Source organism: Panthera pardus, unplaced genomic scaffold (genome assembly GCF_024362965.1).
Source record: "Panthera pardus isolate Hobbes unplaced genomic scaffold, ASM2436296v1 HiC_scaffold_24, whole genome shotgun sequence".
In the NCBI taxonomy this organism is placed as follows: domain Eukaryota; kingdom Metazoa; phylum Chordata; class Mammalia; order Carnivora; family Felidae; genus Panthera; species Panthera pardus.
Window position 1 is genome coordinate 140,216,005 of NW_026526810.1, and position 21,271 is coordinate 140,237,275.

Below are 21,271 nucleotides of genomic sequence, written 5' to 3' on the forward strand. Positions count from 1 at the left end.
TTAATCCAACTTCATGACATCTTCAAGGCTGCCATAGCCTGTGTCACTTGTGACCATGGAAAAAGGAATCTCCTCCAGGTAGCTGAGGTAGTAACAGTCTGGAGGCATGAAGGGGTAGTCCACCTGCAAGTCTCCCTGAGCATCCTGAGTCATCATCAGCAGAGTCTGGACCAAAAGAGTTTCTTGTGCCGCATGTACATAACATGTCTCTTGCCCCAAAACGCAGGCTATAGGACAGACAGCCAGGCATCTGAATGCCTTTGCTGTGGTGCGGCTCCTTCTTGGGAATTACCACCTCAGAGGAGACGTAGTGCCATGAGGGATGCCCTTGAGAACCCTGCACAGGAGCCAGCACTGCCCAGAGTGCAAAGAGCAAGAGGGGCGCCCTCAGGGTGACCTGGCCCTCTGCCAGCCTCATGCCCCTGCTCAGAGACATCTGCCAGTGAGAATGGATAAATGGAGGATCCTCAGCAAAGGCAGGTCTAGACCATCAGACAGAATAGAGGGCTGTGCCAGGTGGCCAGCACCCTGCACCTGGGGGCCCCCTGTGGGGTTCGGCAACAGTCCCAGGGTGTGGCATTGTGTGACCCTGCACATCAGTTAGGCTGGGGTAGATATGGGAGGGGCAGGTGGTCCATGGTCAAGAGTGGTCACATGGACATGGGTATGGATTTGGACACAGAGGCATGGCTTTAGTCAACACCTTTAATCTTTCCTCCAGCTACTTGCATATGGGCTATGCAGTTATATCACCCTTAACTTCTCTACCAATTCCATGTCCTATGGTACTGCTGGGTCACTTTCTTTGGATGACTACTTTTCCTCATTACAGAGACCACTGCTTTTGCTTCCTTGTGTTGTGGAGGTAAACATTGTCAATTTTACCTTTATGGGTGATGCAAAAAATCACTTTGTAGTTTTGTGTGTCTTATTCTCCTTGGCTATTAGTTTGCAAGCCATTTGATCCTTTTGGTTTTTGCTTTGAAGGTTCCTCTGAGTTCACTGAGGAAAACATTTGTCAGTATTCTGAGTGATGATTGGTGAACTACAAGGTTGTATTTTAGTATTTTCTTATGCCAGCTGGGGAGAACAGAAAGTACTGCTGACCATGTGTGAGCCCCAGGGGTTTTCTCCTCTAATCCCTTATGGGGGTTCTTTCCTGGCCTCTGGCAGTCTCCTCCCATGTAGTTTGGTTCTCTCTTCAGCTGGAGATGGAGGGGAGTTGAGGTTACTTTGGCAGCTTGCACCATGGAGTCTGCCCATGATCAAAAGATGGTATTGACCATGGCACTGCCTTGCTTGTTTAAGTACCCTCTACTGCTTTAAAATGCCCTGGGTCAGGGAGAAACCTCAGAGTTGGCGTTTGGACAAGAGTTTGCCTTTTCCCCAGTGGCTGGCCTTCTGAATATAGCTCAAATTCCTTTGCCACCCAAACTAAAACTTTGAACATTGACCTTTCCAGCAACAGGCAGATGAATTTAGGTTTTGATAACAATGAAATGGAGAGTGGAATGGCAGTTGCCAGGGCCTGGCAGGGAGGGTCAATGAGGAGTAGATCTCAAGGGCTATGATTTTGTGTTATGCAAGATGACAAGTTTTAAAGGGGTCTCCACATCATTACCCCTGTAATTATCAATACTGTAATGTATGGTTAAAATTTTGTGAAGAGTCTGGGTCTCATTTTCAGTGAGATCTTACCACAATATAAAAGTGGAAGACACGAGTTTTGCTTCTCACACAACAGTGTGCTGAACTGCATGGACACACTCTACTGATAAGTTGAAAACAATTAAAAAAAAACTTATATGTTTTGAAAACTAACCCTGAGGATATGTCATTTACAGATATCTTCTTCCATTCCATAGGTTGCTTTTTTGTTTTGTTGATTGTTTCCTTCACTGTGCAGAAGCTTGCTATTTTGAGGCAGTCTCTCTCTATATATAATTTTCTTGTATTATATTAATGTAAATTCAATCTGTTAACATACAGCGTAGTACTCATTTTAGGGGTAGAATGTAGAGAACCATCGCATACATATAACACCCAGTTCTCATTTCACCCAGTGCCCTCCTTAATGGCCACATGCCATTTAGCCCACCTCCCCCACTTCCCCTCAGTTTGTTCTCTGTATTTAAGAGTGTCTTCTGGTTTCCTCCCTCTCTGTTTTGATTTATTTTATTTTTCCTTTCTGTATGTTGTGTTTCTTATATTCCACTAATGTGTGAAATCATAGGATATTTGACTTTTTCTGACTGACTTGTTCCACTTAGCATAATACACTGTAGTTCCATCCACATTATTGTAATTGGCAAGATGTCATTCTTTTTGATGGCTAAGTAATATTGCATTGTATATATTTACCACCTCTTCTTTATGCATTCATGTGTTGATGAATATTTGGGCTGTTCCACAATTTGTTTTTTGTTGATAAGGCTGCCATAAAGATTGGGATGCACGTGCCCTTTCGAATCAGCATTTTGGTATCCTTTGGATACCTTTGGTATCCTTGGATAAATGCAATTGCTTGATCACAGGATAGTTCCGTTTTTCATTTTTTGAGGAATCTCCACACTGTTTTCCAGAGTGGCTGCGCCAGTTTGCATTACCATCAACAGTGCGAAAGGGTTTCGCTTTCTCTGCATCCTTGCTGACATTTTGTGTGTTCTGAATTGTTAATTTTAGTCATTGTGACAGGTGTGAGTTGGTATCTCATTGTGGTTTTGCTTTATATTTCACTGAAGAAGAGTGTTGTTGAGCATCTTTATTCGTGTCTTTTTGCCATCTGGATGTCTTCTTTGGAAAAATATGTATTCATGTCTTCTGCCCATTTCTTCACTGGATTATTTGTTTTTTGAGTGTTGAGTTTGGTAAGGTCTTTATAGATTTTGGATACTAACCCATTGTCTGAGATGTCATACAAATATCTCCCCCCATTTTGTCAGTTGCCTTTTAGTTTTATTGATTTGTTCTTTGCTGTGCAGAAGCTTTTTATCTTGATGAGATCCCAATAGTTTGTTTTTGCTATTGTTTCCCTTGCCTCTGGGGACATGTCTAGTAAGAACTTGTTCTGGCCAAGGTCAAAGAGGTTGGTGCCTGTGTTCTCCTCTAGGATTTTGAAGGTTTCCTGTCTCCCATTTAGGTCTTTCATTCAATTTGTATTTATTTTTGTGTGTACTGTAAGAAAGTGGTCCAGGTTCATTACAAGTTCACGATGCTGTCCAGTTTTCTCAACACCAGTTTTTGAAGGGACTTTTTCCATTTGATAGTCTTTCCTGCTCTGTCAAAGATTAGTTGATCATATAGTGATGTGTCCATTTCAGGGTTTTCTAATCTTTTCCATCAATGTATGTGTCTATTTTTTGCCAGTATCATCCTGTCTTGATGACTACAGCATTGTAATATAGCTTGATATCCAGAATTGTGATGCCTCCAGGTTTTTTTCTTTTTCAAGATCTTTGGTTATTTGGGGTCTTTTGTGGTTCCATGATAATTTTAGAGTTATTTGTTCTAGCTCTGTGAAAAATGCTGGTATTATTTGACAGTAAATTGAATTATTTGCATTGAATGTCTAGATTGCTTTGGATAGTATTGTCATTTAACAATGATTTTTCTTTTGATCCATGTGCATGGAATATTTTTTCCATTTCTTTGTGTTTTCTTCAATTTCTTCCATAAATGTCCCAGGCTTTTCAGAGTACAGATCTTGTACCTCTTTACTTAGGTTTATTTCTAGTATATTATGGTTTTGGTGTAATTTTAAATGGGATTGATTCCTTGATTTCTCTTTCTCCTGCTTCATTATTGGTATATAGAAATGTAACAAATTTCTATATGTTGATTTTGTATGCTACAAATTTACAGGTTTATTGTACCAGTTCTAGCGGGGTTTTTTTTTGGTGGAGTCTTTAAGATTTCTATATATGGTATAAAGTTCAACTCCAGAACTTAATAAGCCTATTAAAAAATGGCCAGAAGACATGAATAAGCATTTTTCCAAATGTGACCTATAGATTTTCACTAAACACATGAAAATATGGTCAACATCACTCCTCATCAGGGAAATATAAATCCTAACTACAATGAAATATCAACTCACACTGTCAGAAAGGCTGAACTCAACAGCACAAGAAACAACAGGTGTTGGTGAGGATGCAGAGAAAGAGGATCCTTTTGGAGGTGCTGGTGGGAATGCACACTGGCACAGCCACTATGGAAAAGAGCATGGAGATTCCTTAGAAAGCTAAAAATACAACTACATTATGATGGAACAAATGCACTACTAGGTATTTACCCAAAGGATACAAAAATGCTAATTTAAGGGAATTGTACCTCTCTGTTTATAGCAGCTATGTCACAAACAGCCCAGCTATGGAAACAACCCAGCCGAAGTATGCACTGATTGATGAATGGGTATAGAATATGTGGTATATCTACATAACCCCGTCCACGCACACTGGATATTTCTCAGCCGTAAAAGGAATGACATTAGCTATTGTTAAGGACAGGGATGGGCCTAGAGAGTATTATATTTACGGAAATAAGTCAGAGAAAGACAAATATATGATTTCATCCATATGTAGAATTTAAGAAACAACAAATGGGCAAAGGGACAAATAAGAGAGAAGAGGCAAACCAAGAAATAGGCGATTTTTTCAATGTTCACTTATTTATTTAGAGAGAGAATGGGAGGTGGGGCAGAGGCAGATGGGAAGAGAATCCCAAGGAAACATCGTGCTGTCAGTGCAGAAACCAAAGTGGGGCTCGATCTCAGGAATGATGAGATCAAGACAAGAGCCCAGATCAAGAGTCGTGGGCCTAACCCATGGAACCACGTAAGCCCCACGAAACAGATACTTAACTATAGGGGAAAAACTGATGGTTACCCTGGGGAGGGTGTGTGGAGGGATGGGGAGGTAGTTGATGGGGATTAAGGGGTGCGCTCGTCACGAACACTGGGTGCTGTATTGCAATGTTGAATCACTATATTTTACAATTGAAAGTAATAGTACATTGCATGTTAACTAACTGGAATTTGAAGAAAAACTCAAATAATGTATTTATAGTGCCTGCAAATGGCCATGTTGGCATACAGCCCATGAAGAAGCATTTATTGCAGAAAATATACTACCAGAAAGAATACCTAGACTATTTGAACTAAGGTATGTTCTTTTCCTTTCCCACCCCAGATCAGCAAGAAGAAACTCCAGTGCAAGTAACTGTGACTATAGGCATGTGCCCCTGAGCCTGGCTGCAACCTCCCCTCCAGACTGTTGTAGCCAATACACACGGTTCCCAGTGACCAGCTCCTGTTCAGAGGACTCTTTCCCAGAGGGACAGGATGTCAGTGACCCTAAGCTGTTTGTTGTTGAGGCCAAGCCCCAGCAGGTGCCACTGAGATGTGCGACTCACTCATTGTTGGCAGCCCTACTCCCAGGAATGAAGCTCTGCCCTGGGCACAGTCCACTAGGGATGCTGGGAACCTGATCACCCCAGACCTGACTTGTATGGCAGGAGTCTCATGCCACCAGGACAAGCAAGCCACAAGGCAGTGAAGCTGCCAGCCACCCCTAAACAGAGCCCTCAATTTCCAAACTGTTTGGAATCCTGTTTGTCCCCAACACGCCCTGCAGCTGCAGACCTTTGCCCAGAGTATTGCCCAGGGTAAGGGGGAGATGGAGTAATTCTCTAATACAAGGAGCAAATCTGTTCCTATAGAACTGACTTCATTTCCAGCTAAGTGTGAGGAAGAAGGTCTGGGCCTCATGTTGTGGGAGAGTCAGGTGCAGGAGACACATGGTTTCAGTGGAGGATTCCTAACCTACTCACCCTCATCTGCAGGAGAGAGCCAGAGCCAGGGACAGTGGAGGGAACAGCTCCTGTCAGAACACATATCAGACTATGGTCTCAACTACTCTCCATTCAGAGGAGTCCGAGGTTGTAGGGTTCAGTCTGTGGAGACTCCATACATCAGAGGGTGGTTGAACATAGGAGTGCTGTCAAATGAAGCAGAGTATCTCATCCTGTGGTTTGGGAAAGAAAGAGATAAGGAATGCCCAACCAAACCACTGTCACCATGGTCTGGCTGTGTGAATGTCCCAGGTCACACCACCTCTGTAATTATGGGACTACCGCCCTTCCCTCCACATCATGTCTTTGAGTTTCACCTGATTTCAGGTGTGCATCAGTAGTGTCACAGTTCTCTGGCAAAGCCTCCCATTGATGGAATTTTCGTAGTTGGTTTATTCCTTTATATATCGAAAGACTTTTGCCTTATTCTGAGCTCCTAACACTAAGAAAGATGCTGTAAATATTTACACACCATTTATTTTCTGAGCATGGGATTTCATTCTTCAGGGACAAATACTCGGGAGTGGTATTTCCAGGTTCCTTTTTATGTCATCCATGTATAATTTCATAAGCAACAGCCAACGGTTTTCCAGAGCTGGTGTTTGTTTGTCAATCCTTCCTGCATTGTTTGAGGCCCCACGTACGCTGGATTCTCACCTGGATTTGTTGTCTGAGTTGTTCATACCTGAGCCATTGGGATGTGTGTATAGGGCATCTGTTGCATTCTTGATTTGAATTTCCCTGACAGTCGATGGTGTGAAGAGTCTTCTCCAGTCAGTAACTAATGTGTCTATAAGCTCAAGGATAGGATGTCTACTACACAAGGCTGTGCTTGTTTGATGGAGGTTAGTTTCCTTTTTTCCTATTGACTGTTGAGGGTTCTTAGCATATTCAAGATGCAGGTCCCTTGGTGGTTATGCAATTTGTGAATGTTGTCTCTTACTCTGTAACTTATCTTACTATTGGTATTCACGTGGGCAGATAAGCGGAATTGATTTTCACAAAGTCTATTTATACCATTTCTTTTTATGGGTCTTGTGTTCTTAGCTATAGTTTTTCTTTTCTTGATGATTGATTGCTTATGACTAATATTTTTTAAAAATGTTTATTCTTGATAGAGAGAGAGAGAGAGAGACAGAACGTGAGCGAGGAAAAGCAGAGAGAGAGGGAGACACAGAATCTGAAGCAGGCTCCAGGTTCTGAGCTGTCAGCATAGGGCCTGACAACGGGGCTCAAACCCTCAAATTGTGACACCGAGACCTGAGCTGAAGTGAGACACTTAACTGACTCAACCATCCAGGCACCCCACTGATTTCTTGACTTACGATGTACTAAAAGTCTTGTTTTTTTTTTCTGGTTTCTCTCAATGTTGACATGTTCCCTATTTGGTCTCTGGTGACTTAGAGTTTTGTCGTTTGTTTTTAAATTTATAGACTCTAGCAAATCATTTTCGTGGCATGGTTTTTCCTAATATATGGAAGTTAAGTGGAAATATAGGAAATTGAAGTTCAAATTTCACAAGAGTTGCCATTCTGTGTCTCTTTGGCCAGACTGCTCATCAGATTAGATAGATATGCTCCTGGGGTCAAAAATCACGTTTACCTTTTCAGGTGGTGGGCTTTCTATATGTCTCAGGAGCCGCTGAGCTCTGTGCACACAACTGAGTTCTTGACACAATTTTTCCTTCGCAATTCTATGTGAAACCCTCAAAATCCATTTTTTGCATTGCCAATTTTAGACAATTCATGAATAGAATGCATTGAAGCTCTTGTATCATTTCCTAAAGTCATTTTACTCTTGCGTGTTTGGGACTGTAATTTTTCTTCTTCCTTCCAAGGGGAGCTCATATCTGTGTTTGTGGAATTCTTCCAGGCTTCTCATCTCTTAATACTTTCCCAACGTGCTGTGCAATTTTTGACCAAATGAATACTTAGGTTTATTTGTACTCTATCACATTGGGTGATAGGAGCCGCGAGAGAGGCTGCATCATATGTTTTTTTTTTTTTTTGTCCCCTTGTATGTTACCTGTCATATTGAATGTTTATAGAACATATAGCCCCTCACTTTCATGAACCACTAACAGGGGACATGGTTCTCTTCAAGAGACAAGAAAGGAAGACAAGGGAGCTGAGACAGCAAGTCGGGGAAGGAACCCCAGAGCTTCTCAGGAAGCGTCAACTGTCCACACTTTCCAGTTCTGCAGATGTGGGTCCCTGCTGAGGCCCAACCTGGGTTCTTGTGCAGGTGTCTGGACAAGCTGCCCATGATGTGTGGGCACAGGGGAGTTGGGAAGGGCAGCTGTGGTTTGAATTCCAGCTCACCTGGCACTGCTGTGAAAATTCATGAGTATGTTAATATGTCCACCATCAGTTAGGGATATAATGAGAAAATGCAAGACGTTAGACTCACTACCTTAGATTCCATGTTCATGACAATTTGTGACAACAATTCTCCCTTCCTTTTTTCCACTTTTAAAATTTTTTAAGTTTGTGTTTAAATATTTGTTAGTTATCATATTGTGTAATATTAATTTCAGTAGTAGAATTTATTGGTTCATCACTTACTTTAACACCCGGTACTCATCACAACACGTGGCCTCCTTAATCCCCAACACCCATTATCCCATCCCCCACACACCTGCCCTCCAGCAACCCTCAATTTGGTCTCTAACCTTAGAGTTTATTTTTATGATTTCTTGCTCTTTTTCCCCTTCCCCTAGATCTAAATTCCCCATAGGAGGAAATCATATGGTGTTTGTCATCTTTGACTGACTTACTTTGCTTAGCATGATACCCTGTAGCTGCATCAAAATCTTTGCAAATGGCAAGATTTCATTCTTTTTTATGACTGAGTAATATGCCATTCTATACATATAGCAGATTAATCACATGGTGGACTTTTGGTCTCTTTCCTCAGTTTGGCTGTCATAGTTAATGCTGCTGTAAACATTGGGGTGCATGTACTTCCTCAAATCAGAAGTTTTGTATGCTTTGGATGAATTCCTAGTAGAGCAATTGCTGGAGTGGAAGGTTGTTTAATTTTTAGTTTTTAAACTGTTTTCTGGAATGGTCCGGGCACTTTGCATTCCCACCAAGAGTATAAAAGGGTTCCCTTCTCTCCTCATCCTCATCAATATCTGTTGTTTCCTGAGTTGTTAATTGTAGCCATTCTGACAGGTGTGCAGTCATCTCTCATTGTAGTTTTGATTTGTAATTCTCTGATGATGAGTGAGGTTGAGCATATGTTCGTCTGTGTCGGTTAGCCATCGGAATGCTTTGTTTGGAAAAGTATCTCCTCATGTCTTCTGCCCATTTCTCCACTGGATTCTTTGTATTTTGGGTGTTGAGTTTGAGAAGTTTTTTTAATAGATTTTAGATAGTAAGCCTTTATCAGATGTGTGGCTTGCAAATACCTTTTTAATTTCTGTAGAATGCCTTTTAGATTAGTTGATTGTTTCTTTAGCTGTGCAGAAGGTTTTTATTTTGATGAGGTCCCAGTAGTTCAAGTTTGCTGTTGTTTCCCTTGCCTCTCTAGACACGTCTAGTAAGAAGTTGCTATGTCTGAAGTCCAGGAGGTTGCTGCCTGTTCTCCTCTAGGATTTGATGGTCTCCTGTCTCACATTTAGGTCTTTCACCCAATGGATTTATTTTTTTGTATGGAGTAAGAAAGTGGTTCAGTTTCATTCTTCTGCATGTTCTCGTCCAGTTTTCCCAACACCCTCTGTTGACAAGGCTGTCTTTTTTCCCATTACATAGTCTTTCCTACTTCATCCAAGATGAGGTGGCCATACATTTGTGAGTCCATATCTGGGTTTACTCTTCTGTTCTCTTGATCTATGTGTCTCTTTTGTGCTTGTAGCTTACTGTCTTGATAAGTACAGCTTGTAATACAGCATGAAATCCATAGTCATGAAGTCTCCCGTTTCTTTGTGTAGCATAGACATTTCAACACTACTTGCTCCTTAAATCCATGAACATTGAAGGTGTTTCCACTTCCTTGTGTCATCCTCAGTTTCTTTCACCGTTTTTAGAGTCTTCAGATTATGGATATTTTAACTTTTTAGGTATCCTATTATATTTGGTGCAATTGTAAACGGGATGGATAGTTTTTTTTTTCTTTCTGTTTCCTCATTATTGCTGTGTAGAAATGCAGCCGATTTCAGTATGTTGATACTGTATCTTGTGACTTTGGTGAATTTGTGCATCAGTTCTTGCAATATTTTGGTGGAGTCTTGAGTTTTTTATATAGAGTGTCATGTCATCTGTGAAGAGGGAATGTTTGACTTCTTCTTTTCCAACTTGTATGCCTTTATTTTTTGTTGTTGTCTGTTTTTGAGGATAAGACTTCCACTGCTGTATTAAGTAGAATGATGGGTGTGGACATCCCTCTTGTGTTCCTGGCAGTAGAGGAAAAGGTTTTTTTTTCCCCACTGAGGATATTAGCTGTGGGGTTTTCATGTACGGACTTTATGATGTTGAGGTGTGTTTCCTCTACCCCTTGTTGAGGGTTTTATCAAGAAAGGATGCTGTACTATGTCAATTTTTTTTTTGCATCTATTGAGAGGGTCATATCATTCGTATCCTTTCTCTGATTGATGGTATGTATTACATTGATTTATTTGTGACTATTGAACCACCCTTACAGCCAAGGAATAAATCCCACCTGGTCACGTTAAAGGATCCTTTTAATGTCTTGTTGCATTCAATTTGCAAGTATTTTCTTTCTTTTTTGTAACGTTTATTTATTTTTGAGACAGAGAGAGACAGAGCATGAATGGGGGAGGGTCAGAGAGAGGGAGACACAGAATCTGAAACAGGCTCCAGGCTCTGAGCTGTCAGCACAGAGCCTGACACGGGGCTCGAACTCACGGACCGCAAGATTACGACCTGAGCCAAAGTTGGACGCTTAACCGACTGAGCCACCCAGGCGCCCCTGCAAGTATCTTCTTGACAATTGTATTCTTGCTCATTAGGGCTAGTGGCCTGTAAGTCTCATTTTTAGTGGGGTTTAATCTGGTTTGGAACCGTGATCATACTCATCTTATAGAATGAATTTGGAAGTTTTCTTTCCATTTCTATTATTTGGAACAGTTTGTGAAGACAGGAATTTTCTATTCTACTTAAATAGAATATTTTACACTCTTCTTAAATATCTGGTAGAATTCACCTGTGAACCTATCTGGCCCTGGATTTTTGTGCGTCAGTAGATTTTTGATTAATGATTCAATTTCTTTGCTCATTATCAGTCTGTTCACGTTTTCTCTTTCTTCCTTTTTCAGTTTAGGTAGTTTACATTATTCTGGGAATTTATCCATTTCTTCCAGATTGCCCAATTTGTTGGCATATAAATCTCCAAACTATTTTCTCATAGTCGTATTTCTGTGGTGTCAGTCGCGATGTCTCCTCTCAAATTCTGATTATATTTACTTTCGTCCCTTCTCTTTTGTTTTTGCCGAGTCTGCCCATGGGTTTATCATTTTTATTTATTCTTACAAAAACCAACTTATAGTTTCATTCATCTGTTCTACTGTTTTTCTTTGTTTCTATATCATTTGTTTCTGCTCTAATCTTTTTTGTTTACCTGTTCCTGCTGGCTTTAGGGTTCATTTGTTCTTTTTCTAGCTCCTTTAGTTGTAAAGTGGTTGTGTGTTTGAGACCTTTCTTCTTTCTTGAGTTTGGCCTGTACTGCTATATATTTCACTCTTCCATCAAATTTGCTGCCTCCAGATGGTTTGGAACTGGCATGTTTTCATTTTCATTTGCTTCCATGTATTTTTTTATTGCTTCTGTAATTTCCTGAAAATCTCATTCCGCTTTTACTACAATGTTCTTTAACCTAATGTATTGGCAGTGTTGCTCAAATTTTTCTTGTGGTCAACTTCAAGTTTCATAGTGTTGTGGTTTGAAAATACGCATGGAATGATCTCAGTCTTTTTGTACTTGTAGAGGGCTGATTTGTGACGTAGTATGTGATCTGTTCTGGAGAATGTTCCATGCGCACTCAAAAAGAATGTGTATTCTGGTGCTTTAGGATGGAATGTTGTGAATATATCTGTTAAGTCCATTCAGTCCATGTGTCTTTCAAAGCCATTGTTTCCTTATTGATTTTCAGCTTAGATTGTCTTTCCATTGTTGTAAGTGGAGTGTTAATGTTCTCTATTATTACTATTGTCTATTATCAATGAGTTTCTTTATGTTTCTTATTAATTGAGTTATATATTTCAGTGCTTACATTTTTGGGGTATAAATATTTAAAGCTTCAGATCTTCTTGTTGGATAGACCCCTTTATGATGATATACTGCCTTCCTGATCTCTTGTAACAAACTTTGGTTTGAAAACTAGTTAGTGTGATATGAGTGTGGTACTACAACTTTCTTTTGACGTCCGTTAGCATGATAAATTATTCACCCTTCCCTCACTTTCAATCTACAGGTGTTTTAGGTTGAAAATGAGTCAATCGTGTGCAGTGTATAGAAGGATCTTGTATTTGTTTTTATCCATTCCGGTATCCTATGTCTTTTGATTGGAGCATTTTGCCCATTTACATTCACAGTAATTATTGATAGATATAAACTTAGTGCCATAGTGTTACCTCCAAAGTCATTGTTTCTGGAGATTTTCTCTGTTTATTTCTAGTCTTTGTTACTTTTAGTCTTCCTTTCCCACTCAAAGGGTCCCCTTTAATTTCTCGCAGGGCTGATTTAGAGACCATGAACTCCTTTGGTTTTTGTTTGTCTGGGAAATTCTATCACTCCTTGTATCTGAATGACTGTCTTACTGGAGAAAGTATTCTTAGCTGCAAAATTTTCAATTGCGCATGTTGAGGATATGATGCCACTCCCTACTTGCATGAAGGTTTCTGTAGAGACATCTGCCATAGTTTTTTTTTTTTAATTTTTTTCAACGTTTTTTATTTATTTTTGGGACAGAGAGAGACAGAGCATGAACAGGGGAGGGGCAGAGAGAGAGGGAGACACAGAATCGGAAACAGGCTCCAGGCTCCGAGCCATCAACCCAGAGCCTGACGCGGGCCTCGAACTCACAGACCGAGAGATCGTGACCTGGCTGAAGTCGGACGCTTAACCGACTGCGCCACCCAGGCGCCCCTGCCATAGTTTTTTTTTAATCTTCCCTTGTTAGTTAGCAACTTCTTTTGTGTTGATGCTTTTATGGTTTTTCTTTATCTGGATATTTTGCCATTTTCCTATGACATGTCTCAGTGTTGGCCTGCTTTTTATTTTATTTTTTTATTTTAATGGGTGTTCTCTCTGCCTCCTAGATGTGGATGTCTGTTTCCTTCCTCAGCTTGTGGAAATTTTCACTATAATTCCCTCAGCTAAATTGTATCCCCTTTTTCTCCCTCTTATTCTTTTGGGACTCCTTTCAAAAGAATGTTATTACAGTTTATGGAGTTGCTGATTTCCCTAAGTGTATGTTTGTGATGCAATATTTTACTTTTCCTCTTCATTCCAGCTTCATTTCCCCCATACTTTTATCTTCTATGTCCCTTCCTCATTCATCTGCTTCTTTCCGCCTTGAGGTCATTATATCCAATCAGTTTCACATCTCGGTTACAACATTTAAAATTTCATCCTGACTAGTTTTTAGGTCTTTTCTGTTTGCAGTAAGCGTATCCTTCATGTCTCATATATTTTCCTCAAGCACAGCTAGCATCCTTATGATACTTTTTGAAAATCCTGTTTCATAATGAGAGTTTTCAGAAATTCTGTTTGAGGCACATTAGTTTATGTGTTTTAATTATATCCCTCACAATGACCTTTTATCATTTTTTCTTTTAGGATGAGTTCCTCCATCATCTTCTTGTCTATGTCTCTGCCTTCTTAAATGTTTTAGAAAATCCTGTTATCTTTGCTGCTTCTAGGGTAGTATCTTTATTGAGCAGTGTTCACATACTGTCCAGGGCCTGACACTTCATGAAGCATTTGTTTTATGTTCCGTGGCACTGTGCTGTCGTGTTTTGGCTGCTCTGTCCCTCAGGACAGTCCTCTGCAGAGTTTCTTCTTGCCTCCAGTGTGGAGTGTTGGACCTTGTCCCCAGTGTTGTGAGTTTTAACTAGGTGAGTTTGGTCTGCTTGTTAAAAGAGGCTAATTCCTATTTCCCCTATAGGTGAGGATATGCGTCACTGTATGATCAGCTGACTTGGTGAGTGTGGGGGTTTACGGTGGTCTTTGGTCTACGTAGGTCTTCACCCTATGGTGAAGGGGTGCAGTGGTGGTCTGGTTGCCAGGCACTCTTTCCTAGTAAGCAAGCACTTGATGGGGGCTGGAGTAGGTGGAGCTTGGTGTTAGTGGCTCAGCTTGCACTGGGGATGCTGTGCTGCTGAGTGAAATCTGTCCATGCTGATTGGTGGGAGGAAATATTGGCATCAGCTCCCTCTCTAGTCCCTGGAGTTGGAGGTCCCAGCCTCCCCTGTTCAGGAAGCCCTCACACAGCGAGAACACTTGTGGGTCCCAGGCTTCCGTCAGAATTGCTTTCACCCTGTCTGCGTCCAAGCCATTGGCCCATCTGGTGGCACAGGGCTCTTATGTTTTATCTCAGGAGCTCTAGCTGGGTTTGAAAACTCCAAATTGTGTGAACTCAATATGACAGGGACCCCACTGATCCTCTGGGAGAGGGTCTTGATGTGCTGTGCCTGGAGCTGATTTACCCCAGATGGGCAGCTGCATCAATACTAGGGGCTTGGAGTGCATGGTGAAGAACAACCAGAAGGCAGCGTCCAGCTAGCTGCTCTCAGAAGAGGCTCCTCTGCTAATGATCAGGGAACTTTAATGGTGCCTGTCAGCTCTCCTGTCCTATGAGAGGCAATGCCCCGTCTCCCAAATGCACTCCACGAAGGGAATTGTCTCTCCCCATGCGACCCAGGGGATACTCAGACCACAGTTCCCCTTATGGGCCTCTGCCCTCCTCCACAGGAGCACTGCTGTGCCCACCTGACTCCACACCAATGATGGGATTGACTTTTAAATCTTCAGTCTTCGAGCTCCATGTTTACAGCAGGTTGACTTGTCATGATTAACTTTATAGGTTATCTTGACTGTGTCATGGGTGCCCAGATTCACCACTGTTTCTGTGGATGTCTGTGATGTGTTCCAGAAGAGATTGGCATTTCCATCCATGGTTTCTTTCTGCCTGGGCACCACCCATTCCATTAAGTGTGTCAATAGAATCTGATGCAGATGGAGGACGAATTCCCTCATTTTTACTTCCCATGTGCTTGTTTGAACTGGAATATTGGTCTCCTCTGGCCCTTTTTCTGAGAGTTACATCATCATCTCTCCACGTTCTGAGACTAGACACTAGTCAGAATCAGACAAGAATTGCATCACTGGTTTTCCTGGGTCTTCAGCTTGTGACAGTAGATCATGGGAATTCTCAACATATTTAGTTATGGAAACCAATGACATTTGGGTTGTGTTCCTCAGGGGAATCTTGGCTAATACATGGAGATTGTATGTCTCTCATTTGAAGTAATTGAATAAAGCTGTAGCTCATTTAAAGTCCTGAGTAGCAAAGGGCTATGAAGAAAGTGTCACGTTGTTTGACTGGGACAAGGGCTGGGTGAGGATAAGGAGGAGCTGTGGGATCCTGTGGTCCTGGCTGCACAGGGAGCACATCTGGGAATCCTGTAAAGGTGCAGCTGTTGTGCCTCAGGAAATCTGTAATTCACTCATGTTGAGGGACCAGAGTAACCAAGTGCAAACAACTGTGTCTTGTGCATGTTAGTCTAGTTTCCCTATGACAACCCAGTTGCTAATTCAGAGAGTTAATAGGTAAACACAGAATCATATAACCAGGGAGGCTCCCTGGGGAAACTGCTGTGTGGAGAGGAAGCCCCAGACCCTGACAGGAAACCTGATTGTAACCTCCATCTGCACCTGCGCCTGGGAACACAAAGGAGAATTGTGCATAGTGTGCGCCCCCTGGTGGTGCTGATCCCCCCTGCAGGGAGGTTTGTGTCTGGGCTCCCAGTGAGGTCCCCTCACCGTGTCACTTGCACAGTAATATGTGGCCGTGTCCTCGGTCTTGAGGTTGTTCATCTGCAGATACAGCGTGTTCTTGGCGTTGTCTCTGGAGATGGTGAATCGGCCCTTCACGGAGTCTGCGTAGCTTGTGCTACTTCCACTACTACTAATATACGCGACCCACTGCAGCCCCTTTCCTGGAGCCTGGCGGACCCACTGCATTCCATAGCTACTGAAGGTGAATCCAGAGGCCACACAGGTGAGTCTCAGGGACCCCCCAGGCTTCACCAGGTCTCCCCCAGACTCCACCAGCTGCACGTCACACTGGACACCTGCAGACACAAGACATGTTGGTCAGGAAACTGTCACACATCCACTGTTTCACTCATATCCATTCACAGACTCAGTGTCCCTCGTTCACCATGAATTACCTTTTAAAAGGGCAACCAGGAAAACCCAGCCCAGCACAAACTCCATGGTGAGGTGTGTGTGTTCTGTGCTGATCACAGAATGGGAACACCTGGGACTCCTGGGGCTGGGGCTCGTCTCCCAGCTGCACGGTCGGGCTGGGTTGGTTTTATCAGCATAGAAAGGGCCCCATTTGCATGTCCTCTGACATATATATCAAGCTCCAGACTTAGGTTTGATTGTGTAAAAGTGAATGACAGGGTTAGGGACGCACTTCTACATTAGTTTGTGTGGATGGCGGTGTGACAATATGAAGAATTCTTTTTTTTTTCAGTTTTGGATTTTTACCTTAATTAATGGAGGCTTCGGCATAATCTTTAAGAAATATTTACCTCAACAGCATGATCACGCATTATTTTCTCTTAAAATATTTTAATTTTTTTATTATTAATTAGTATTTATTTTTAGTTTTAAAAATTAACATCCAAATTAGTTAGCGTATAGTGCAACAATGATTTCAGGAGTAGATTCCTTAGTGCCCCTTACCAGTTTAGCCCATCCCCCCTCCCACAACCCCTCCAGTAGCCCTCTGTTTGTTTTCCATATTTATGAGTCTCTTATGCTCTGTCCCCTCCATGTTTTCATGTTATTTTGGTTTCCCTTCCCTTATGTTCATCTGCTTTGTCTCTTAAAGTCCTCATATGAGTAAAGTCATATGAGTTTTGTCTTTCTCTGAGTGACTCATTTCACTTCGCATAATACCCTCCAGTTCCATCCACATAGTTGCAAATGGCAAGATTTCACTCTTTTTGATTGCCGAGTAATACTCCATTGTGTATATTTACCACTTCTTCTTTATCCATTCATCCATCAATGGACATTTGTCTCTTTCCATACTTTGGCTATTGTTGATAGTGCTGCTATAAACATGGGGGTGCATGTGTCCCTTTGAAACAGAACACCTGTGTCCCGTGGATAAATGCCTAGTAGTGCAATTGCTGCTTCATAGGGGAGTTCTATTTTTAGTTTTTTGAAGTATCTCCATACAGTTTTCCAGAGTGGCTGCACCAACTTGCATTGCCCCCAAAAATGCAAAAGAGATCCTCTCTCTGCATCCTTGCCAACGTCTGTTGTTGCCTGAGTTGTTAATGTTAGCCATTCTGACAGGTGTCAGGTAGTATCTAATTAGGGTTTTGATTTGCATTTCCGTGATGATGAGTGATGTGGAGCATTTTTTCATGTGTCGGTTGGCCATCAGGATGTCTTCTTTGGAGAAGTGTCTATTCATGTCTTTTTCCTGTTTCTTCACTGGATTTTGTTTTGGGTGTTGAGTTTGATAAATTCTTTATAGATTTTGGATACTAACTCTTTATCTGAGATGTCATTTGCAAATATCTTCTCCCATTCTGTCAGTTGAATTTTAGTTTTGCTGATTGTTGCCTTCACTATGCAGAAACTTTTGATTTTGATGAGGTCCCAGTAGTTCATTTTTGCTATTTTTCCCCTTGCCTCCTCTGTCATTTTTGTTTTTATTTATTTGGGTCCTTTCCTTTTTCTTTTTGATCAAACTGGATAGTGGTTTATCAATTTTGTTAATTCTTTCAAAGCACCACCTTTTAGTTTCATTGATTTGTTCTACTGTGTTTTGGTTTCGATAGCACTAATTTCTGCTCTAATCTTTAGTATTTCCTGCCTTCTGCTGGTTTTGGGTTTTATTTGCTGTTCCTTTTCCACCTCTTTAGTCATAAGTTTAGGTTGTGTATCTTAGATCTTTCTTCCTTCTTTAGGAAGGCCTGGATTGCTATATACTTTCCTCTTATGACCGCCTTTGCTCTATCCTAGAGGTTTGCGTTGTGGTGTTATCATTTTCATTGACTTCCATATACTTTTTAATTTCTTCTTTAACTGCTTGGTTAGCCCATTCATTCTTTAGTAGGTCCTTCAGTCTCTAGTTATTTGTTACCTTTCCAAATTTTTTCTTGTGGTTGATTTTGAGTTCATGGCATTGTGGTCTGAAAATATGCATGGTATGATCTCGATCTTTTTGTACTTACTTAGGGCTGATTTGTGTCCCAGTATATGGTCTATTCTGGAGAAAGTTCCATGTGCACTGTAGAAGAGTGCATATTCTGTTGCTTTAGGATGAAATGTTCTGAATATATTTGTTAAGTCCTTCTGGTCGAGTGTGTCATTGAAAGCCATTGTTTTCTTGTTGATTTTTTGATCAGGTGATCTGTTCATTGTTGTGAATGGGGTGTTGAAGTCTCCTACTATTATGGTATTCTTATCGATGAGTTTCCTTATGTTTGTGATTAATTGATTTCTATATTTGGGTGCTCTCACAGTTGGCGAATAAATGTTTACAATTGTTAGGTCTTCTTGGTGGATAGACCCTTTGATTATGAATGATATAATGCCATTCTGCATCTCTTGATGCAGTCTTTATTTTAAAGTCTAGATTGTCTGATATCAATATGGCTACTCCGGCTTTCTTTTGTTGAACATTAGCATGATAGATGGTTCTCCATCCCCTTATTTTCAATCTGGAGGCGTCTTTAGGTCTAAAGTGGGTCTCTTGTAAAAAGCATATAGATGGACCTTGTTTTCTTCTCCATTCTGTTACCCTATGTCTTTTGATTGGGGCATTGAGTCCATTGACGTTTAGAGTGAGTACTGAAAGATAGGAGTTTATTGCTATTATGATGCTTGTAGAGTTGGAGTTTATGGTGGTGTTCTTTGGTCTTTCTAACCTTTGTTGATTTTGGTATTTATTTATTTATACAGATATATTTTCATCTTTTCTCCCCTCAGAGAGTCTCCCATAAAATTTCTTGCAGGGCTGGTTTAGTGGTCACAAACCCATTTAATTTTTGTTTGTATGGGAATCTTTTTATCTCGCCTTCTGTTTTGAATGACATCCTTGCTGGATACAGAATTCTTGGCTGCATATTTTTCTGATTTAGCACACTGAATACATCCCGCCACTCCTTTGTGGCCTGCCAAGTTTCTGTGGATAGGTCTGCTAAACCTGATCTGTCTTCCCTTGTAAGTTATGGACTTTGTTTCCCTGTTGGTTTTATGATTCTCTCCTTGCCTGAGTACTTTGTCAATTTGACTATGATGTGCCTTGTTGATGGTCAGTTTTGGTTGAATCTAATGGGAGTCCTCCGTGCTTCCTGGATTTTGATGTCTGTGTCTTTGCCCAGGTTAGGAAAGATTTCCGCTATGATTTGCTCACATAACCCTTCCACCCCTATTTCTCTCTTCCACTTCTGGGACCCCTATGATTCTCACGTTTTTCCTTTTTAATGAGTCACTGATTTCTGTAATTCTTAAATCTTTCTCTTTTGCCTTAATCTCCCTCTTTTTTTTCTGCTTCATTATTCTCTATAAGGTTGTCCTCTATAACACTGATTCTCTGTTCTGCCTCATCCATCTGTGCCACCGCTGCATCCAACTGTGATTGCAGCTCAGTTATAGCATTTTAAATTTCATTCTGGCTATTTTTTACTTCTTTTATCTCTGCAGAAAAGGATTCTAATCTATTTTTGACTGCAGCTAGTATTCTTATTATTGTGATTCTAAATTCGGGTTCAGACATCTTGCTTGTCTCTGTGTTGGTTAAATTCCTGGCTGTCGTTTCTTCGTGGTCTTTCTTTTGGGGCGAATTCCTTCGTTTTGTCATTTTGAAGGGAGAAAAGGAATTAATGAGGTCACAAAATTGAAATTAAAAGATAAAATTACAGAAATATTAAAATTAAAAACTAAACACACACACACAAATTGAATGGAATATCCTAGATCCTAGGTGTGTTTTGGTCTGGGTGTTGAGAGTGGTTTGACAGATTAGAGAAAAAATGGGAGGGGGAGAAAAAAAAGGAAATAATTTGAGAATTTGAAAAAATGAATACACTGAAGTAGACTAAAATGAGATGATGGGAGGAAAATAGAGTTTGAAAAAATATACAGAAAAGTAAAGCATATAGTAGAAAAAATAAAGAAAAATATTTTTAATAAAAATAAAAAATAACTGTGATTTTTTTCTTTTTCTGTATTCTAGAAAAAAGAGAGGAAACAAAAAAGAGAGAAAAGATACAAAAAGGAAAAAAAGGAAATCATTTGAAAATTCAAGAAGTGAATACACCATAGTAGACTAAAATAAAATGATGGAAGTAAAATAGAATTTGAAAAAATTTACATAAAAGCAATCAATATAGTAAAAAAATTAAAGAAAAATATTTTTAATAAAATTGAAAGTAAAATGAAGTTTTTTCTCATTCTGTATTCCAGAAAAACTACAGAAACGAAGAAGAGAAAAAAAGAAAAAGAAAGAAAAAGTAAAAAGGAAACTGTTTGGAAATTTGAAAACGGGAATACAATGAAGTAGAGTAAAAGAAAATGATGGAAGTAAAATAGAATTTGAAAAAAAATTACAGAAATATAAAAAATATAGTAATAAAAATTAAAGAAAAATATTTTTAATGATAATTGATAATAAAAATAATTTTTTCTGTTTCTGCATTCAAGAAAAAGAAAAGAAGTGTAAAAGAGAAAAAGAAAAAAAAGAAAGAAAATTGACTAGATGAACCTGCTAACAGATTGAAGTAGGACTGAAATTACTTCGTTATTCCCTAGATGTCAGTCTATGTAGCTCTTTATAGTCCATAAAGTAAGTGTCAGTGAGACTTGTGTTCCTGAAGAGCCCTGTTGGCCCAGTTGGGCGGGGTTCAGTGTAATGGCTCTCCTGTCCACTAGATGGCGATTTTAGGCTCCTGGGGTGGATTGTTGCGGTGCTTGTAGGTGCGAATGCACATGCGCGGGAGAAGTGAAAATGGCGCCACTCAGGTACCCAGTCTGTTGTCCTGGATCAGCAATTGAGCACCCATCCTCGGTCTTCAGCCCTTGTCCACTCCCTGCTCCTTCACTCTCTGTGACCAGGCCCCAGGCCGCACCTCTCTCCCAAGTTTTGTCACAGACACGGCTGTTTTCCCCGGTCCCTTACATCCAAAGGACCACGTCTTTGACCTGTTCTG

The 21,271-nt window shown here is 40.6% G+C and overlaps 1 gene segment (V, D, J or C); it reads right to left on the bottom strand.

Moving 5' to 3' along the window:
* LOC128772890 (immunoglobulin heavy variable 3-74-like) overlaps window positions 1–21,271 on the bottom strand; it is a 52,859-nt gene continuing 31,588 nt past the window's right edge. Inside the window, 2 exon segments of the V gene segment in view lie at window positions 1–165; window positions 15,816–16,162. Coding sequence covers window positions 1–165; window positions 15,816–16,162 — 512 coding nt within the window.